This window comes from Corvus kubaryi, unplaced genomic scaffold (genome assembly GCF_017639235.1).
Source record: "Corvus kubaryi isolate FWS band 111438036 unplaced genomic scaffold, C.kubaryi_AGA036_p1.0 37353, whole genome shotgun sequence".
NCBI lineage: Eukaryota > Metazoa > Chordata > Aves > Passeriformes > Corvidae > Corvus > Corvus kubaryi.
The window spans coordinates 3234288-3240302 of record NW_024581115.1 but is presented as its reverse complement, the minus strand read 5'-3'; the positions used below and the strand labels follow the sequence as shown (position 1 = coordinate 3240302).

General features: G+C 52.0%; 1 protein-coding gene and 2 non-coding genes across 3 annotated transcripts; 1 reads left to right on the top strand and 2 right to left on the bottom strand.

The window, feature by feature from the left end:
• The first annotated feature begins 85 nt into the window (after positions 1–85).
• Positions 86–158, top strand: TRNAR-CCU. The gene has a single exon. It is a non-coding gene; the product is annotated as a tRNA-Arg (tRNA).
• Positions 159–1150: 992 nt separating this feature from the next.
• On the bottom strand, positions 1151–1223 carry TRNAR-UCU. The gene has a single exon. It is a non-coding gene; the product is annotated as a tRNA-Arg (tRNA).
• A 630-nt stretch (positions 1224–1853) lies between these two features.
• MRPL58 (mitochondrial ribosomal protein L58) lies at positions 1854–4008 on the bottom strand. The gene is made up of 6 exons (XM_042032498.1): positions 3811–4008; positions 3499–3535; positions 3335–3394; positions 2641–2723; positions 2367–2536; positions 1854–2089 (listed from the first exon to the last, which is right to left on the bottom strand). Exons 1-6 carry the CDS (start codon positions 3973–3975, stop codon positions 2005–2007), a joined length of 600 nt encoding a protein of 199 aa, XP_041888432.1. The 5' UTR covers positions 3976–4008; the 3' UTR covers positions 1854–2004.
• Positions 4009–6015: the final 2007 nt, after the last annotated feature.

The following is a 6015-nucleotide window of genomic DNA, read 5'->3' as shown; positions in this document are numbered from 1 at the left end:
CCCCCCCATCCTTGCCCACGGTGGCCAAACTCCCGCCTGGCTAAGGGAGAGTTAAGTTAGGGCGCCTAAAATACGTGAGTACGCAGCCCCAGTGGCCTAATGGATAAGGCACTGGCCTCCTAAGCCAGGGATTGTGGGTTCGAGTCCCATCTGGGGTGATTCTTTTCCGTGCCGGGGTGTCCCCGAGAAGGTCCGGGATCGTTCGCTGCGCTGCGGGGGAGAACGCGGGGCGCCCCCTCCTGCAGCCCCTGCCGGCGCCCCGGTCTCCGTCTCGCACGTCCCGGGACGGGTCAGACATTTTTCGTGGTACTAAACCAGGCAGAACCTCGGAATCTGCTTTTAATCCCTGAAATTCCCGGCTCCTCCGCGCCCCGGTGTCAGGGCTTGTCCAGGGCTTTACGCCTTTGCTTGAACCAAGGTTTTGCAAATCTGGGGGAAAGAAGCCCTGAGCAGCGGGTGATCCTGGCAGCGAGGTCTCCTGGGGATGGGGAGGCTCAGCTGAGGCTGTTGCTGTCCTGGATGATGATGGCGGGATGACGTTCAGTGTCACAAAAACGTCGGAAGCAGCGACATCCCCCTGTTTGTAAAGGCCAGGGCACGACACCGAGCTTCAGACACCTGTGCCTGTGAGAGGGGTGCTGGCAGGGACCCCCCTCCCATGCCTAGGGAGGAAGGGGATTCACCGTCCCTGGAAGCGTTCAAAACGTGTGTGCATGTGGCATTTGGGGACTTGGTTTGATGGTGAACCTGGCAGTGCTGGGTTGGACTTGATAAATCTTAGAGGTCTTTTCCACCCTGGATGATTCAGTGATTCCATGCAGAGAAGCTTTTGGTGGGGGAAAATGTGAAATGTGGTGTCTGCTCCTGGTGCTGAGCAGGCAGTGCAGAGGTGGAGGTGGTGAGGCCGGGGCAGGGCTTCCCGGGATGTCAGGATGCATTGGTGTGGTCCTGCATCCCCCCAGCATTCCATTCCGGGGAGGATCTGGGTTCTGAACTCTCTTTGCAGATGCAAACATTGTCAGGGGAGAGCTGAAAGCTCCCCCTCCAAAGGGGATGCAGCAAAGCCCGACACCTCCCTGTACCCCAAACAAACCCCAGGGATGACTTCCCTTTCTATTTGGGGTTTTCCAAAAGCAGGACCACCTCTCCCCACCCCAGGTGGGACTCGAACCCACAATCCCTGACTTAGAAGGCCAGTGCCTTATCCATTAGGCCACTGGGGCCCTGCCAAGCATCAAAAAAAGGCTCATTTTGGTTTCTTTGAGCCTCCCACAGTGGAGTGGTGAAACACATCACACCACAGAGCTTCATTCTCATTAAACAGGGTCCATGAACGAGCCTGGAACACTCATCCAAAGGACTCTGGTGTCCCACTTCAAAGGCCAGAAGCCTCCTGTACTCACAGGGTGCGTTCTGTCTCCTAGTGCTGACATTTCTGCCAAATTCCTGATGTGGCTTTAGCTTAACCAAATGATGTGCTTTGTTTGGTTAGATAAAAATCAGTAAAAGGAATAAAGCTGAAAGGAAGGAAATAGAAGGAAAGAAACAGTGGATACTCTAAGGGATGGACTTGATGATCCTTGTGGTCTTTTCCAACCTTAATGCTTTACGATTCTATTTTCTACTTAGATATGTTGTTGAGACTGCTTTTTCTCTTCCCTTTCTTTCCCTAAAAATCTGCTGTAGCTTTGTGTTCAGCAGCAGACGGTGCTCTGATGGAGCACAGGCTGCTTGAGGAACACAAAAAACATTAAAAAAACAAGAGAGTGGCTGACAAAAATCAGAATTTTTAGTTCCTCTCAAATGTGAACGATAATTATTCTGGAAAATGATTGACAGGCCATCACAGTGTATCACTGGCTACAAAAGAAGATGTTAAATATTTTTATTTACACTTTCAGGCTATTTTTATTCAATACAGCTCATGAGTTTAGCATCATCTACAGCTGCCAACACCACTTCTTTAGGGAGATGGAATGCCAAAGACTTGGATCTCTGCTGTTCTCAGTCGAAATCTGCCTTCCTGCTCTGTTTTATAGTTGAGTGTATTTTTTTCTGTCGTAGCCGTTCACGGTTCATTTTTTCCACCCTAAAACAAAATCAAAAGATCCCTCAGTGTACAAAGAAAACATTTAAATATTCAGCTTCTGAGATCTGATGAACCAACAAACATCCTCAGATAGCAAAAACCCAGTCCCTGTTCTGGGGATATTACCCAGGAAAGCAGTTAAAATCGAATGGATCAGGGATAGTCTTTAAAAAAGGTAATTTAAATGAGTATGAACAAGATTGTTTAAAAATGCTGCAAACTGAATTGTGTAACGTGATAGCCTGAACCCAAATAGAGACCATTTTAATGAAGATACCTCTCTATGAGCTTCTGTGTTGTCTCCTTAGACACCTCCTTGGGTTTCTCGATGGCCTCCGTGACCATGGTCCGGATTTTTTCCAGACAAATCGCCAGATTCCTCATTTGGTAGCGACTCTCCTCCGAGGTCACAATCAGTTCACCAGCCCGGTTTATCTTATTCCTGTGCTGAAAGGATGGGAAAACGTGATGTGACCACTGAAACCTCACTGGAACTGTCCTGTTCTGACACTAAGACATTGAAACCATGGTTGGAAGGGGAGGGTTGGTACCATCAGAGCCATTTTTTCTCTCACAGCTTCGGGAATCCAGTCGGCCGATGCCAGGTGGAACCGAACCTCCGCCTTGGAATTCACTGGGAGGAAAAACAGGGTCTTTGTTTCCATGTCACAGCCTGCCTTGCTCAGATTTATGGGGTAATTCAGCCTGATCTCTGCTGGCTTTCAACATGGGATGATTCCATGATGAATTTCCTGAAAGGTCACAATTCTTTTCTTGCTATATTTTTACACACCACTCTACAAGACAAATGTGTACCTGTCGTGGTATTTGCCTTTCTAGACACTACAGAATTTATTGCCAGCCACTGCCTACCTCATTTTTAATGGCAGAACAGGCAGTATTTTAGGTTTATTTGAATTAAGCTGAGAATTTATTGCACAGTGAACCTTCAGAATCCAGCTGGCTCTATTATATTTGATGTATGGATAGAGCTGGTGCTCCATGTGGCACCTGTAGCAGGAATGATCCCTCTAAGTGTTCCTAGGAGCATCAAACGTGCTACCACTGGTCTCCAGCACCACGAAGACTCAGAAGTTGTGTTAAAATGCAGGGTGACGACGATGAAGAATAAGTATCCAGCAGCACGAAGACGCTGTTTAACTTCAAGTTCTCAACATTTGCCACACGGTACAGAAAACCAACCGGAAACGGTGATTTTTTTCCAAGGGAGGAGCTGTTCCTCACCTTTATTAACATTCTGCCCGCCGGGCCCGCTGCTCCGGCTGTAGGACACGGTCAGGCGAGCTGGAAGAGAGGGGCAGTGGCTGAGCCGGGACGGGGCCGAGCTCGGTGCCCGGGGGCGCTGCCCGGCCCCCGGCACGGGTGTGCTGGGGTGGGAGGGGGCTCACCCATGGGGATGTCGAGGGCGGGCGGCTGCAGCTCCTCCTGGAAGACACATCGGGGGCGGTGTCGGGGGGTCCCGGGGGGGTTCCCGGGGTCTTGGGGGGCTCCCGGGGTCCCTCCGGCCCCGCCCACCCGCGATGGCCCCGCCCCTTCCGCAGAACCACGCCCACCCACGGTGCCAAGCCCCGCCCCCTCAGTGTGGCCCCGCCCACCCCAGCAACCCCGTGCGCTAAAACCCCGCCCACCCGCTGTCAATCAACCAAATAACCCCCGCCCAAACTCCGCCTCGTCTTCCTTTCCCCCCCCGCCCCTCTGACCGTGGTGCGGGCGGCGGGTCCGTCCTGTCGTGGCGGGTACAGCTTGTCCAGGCTGTGGGAGCTCCGGTACTCGGTGCCGGCGGCGGCTCTCTGCGAGAACCGGGCGCAAAGGAGCGCCAGCCCCGGCCGCTGCCGGCACAGGCCCCGCAGCGTGTGCGCCGCCATGTTGGCCCCTGCCGTGCGCCACCGCCAGGCGTCCCCGCGGAAACGGCGGCCGCGCGCCGCGTTCCGGGGCGGGGCGGAAGGAGCAGGGGGGCGATTTCGGGGGATAAAGGGGCTCTTTTGGGGCCGTGCGGATGGATCCTGAGCGTGGTCTCCGGGCTGGGGGGGCCTGTAGGCCGGGGAGGTGTCTGCAGCACTAATGGGAGGTGTATGGGGGGTATATGGGGTCTGTGGGCTGCCAAGAGAGGCGGATGTGGGACGTCTTGGGGGCACATGGGGCTTGTGGGGCAGCGCGGGGGCCTGAAGGGGGTCAGGAGTGGTTATGGTGTCTGTGCACCCCAGACCTTCGTGGTGGCCGGTGCTGAAAATGAAAATACATCCAGCCTTTTTTATATATTGCTTAGTTTTTGCACCGGGGGTGCTTCAGTTTTCACATTTTTATCCTCTCTAGAGCACTAAAGAGTTACATACAAACACACACACACACATACATACAGAATTATTTCTTTGAATAATAAAGCAGCACAAGATGCCGAGATGGATGTGGGATGCAGGGGAGTGAGGCAGTTGTGGAAATCCTTCAGCTTTTGCTCCTGTTGGAGCTGTCAGGCTGGCTTGACAAGAAGGGTGTGCGTTCCACAGGGGCAGGGATTGCTATTCCTGGCAGCAGGAAAATGCACAGGCAGGGATGGGCTGTCATTTGCTCTGGTGTTTTGACAGGAGCTGACAATCTCGTTTAAAACTGTGGATGAAGCCAAAATGGGTGTTCAGAAGCCAATACAGAGACTGTGTGACTGAGGATCTGAGCTGAGTCCCACCCAGATAATCCATTTAAAGTCAGGGAACTCAGTCCTAGGGAGGGAGCAAGTCCTGAACATGGATGGTTTTCTGCCCTGGCTGCAGCTGAGCAGCTCAGGGCCACAGAGGGCTCCTCACTTTGTTTTAATCGAACCTCTGAGTCCTGGGGTTCTGCTCCACTGCCCTTGTCCAAACTCAGCTGAAAACAAAATGCTCTAAGGAAAAAACACAGAGCTGTCAGAGGCAAACCGTGCCATCTGGTGACCTTAATTTCTAACAGGGAACAGGTAAATGTTTGTGATTTGTAGCCAGAGGGATGGGTAAAATACTCAAAGCAGGATGACTCATTTACCAGCTGTTGTCAAACATGTCTGGTGGTTGTTGTGCAGGAGCATCCTCCAAGGACAGTGCCACAGAAGGGCTGGGAAAGGAGTTGGAAGGTCACACAGGTGAAGCCAGACCAGTCTAAAAGGACATTTGTGTGGTTTTGCTTCATTCCCACCCTGTGTTGGTCCACAGAACCTTGGTAAAAAGCTGGGTGATCTCTGTTGGATGGTTGGAAACTGCTCTCCCTCTCAGGCAGGGCTTGGGATGGCAAGGTCTGACTTTGGTGTGAGCCAAAGAGAGCCAAACCTTTGGCATTCCACCTGGAAAAATGAACTGCTTTGTCACTGGTCCTGGCTGAGGAAGCCACCTCAGCCTGTTTGGTGGTCACTGGTGAGCAACAGCTGTCAAGAGCCATCCCAAAAACCCGAGGGAAAGGCTGAGGTGTCCAAAGATCTGGTCACTCCTTGTGTGAGTGAGGGCACAGGCTGTTAATGTAGGAGCAAACAGGGCTTTGAGAGACCTCCCAGAAGGTCTCAGCTGCTGTAAGAGAGGGAAGATGCTGAATCATTCCTGTGGGGGCTTGAGCTCTGTAAATCCCTTGAATTTTTGCTTCAAGTGGCCCCTCCCTGTTTATAACAACAGGTGCCCTTCTGAAGGGTTATTCCAGCTGGTGGTACAGTGACTGATGGAACTGCACGTATCTAAATGGCAGCTTTCAAATTCAGCATGAAACCAGATTGTTGACAAGCTGTGCCCTTGTTGATCTTAATGCTGTGAGCTGAATAAGGTCACTGATTTTGCCAAATTCTGAAATTAAGAATTATTTCCTGTGACATCATACTTTTCCTCATCCCTTTTAATTGCATGCAGCAATTTTCCTTTTTGTCCTGAACCATGGGGGTGTGCTGTTAAGTAGCT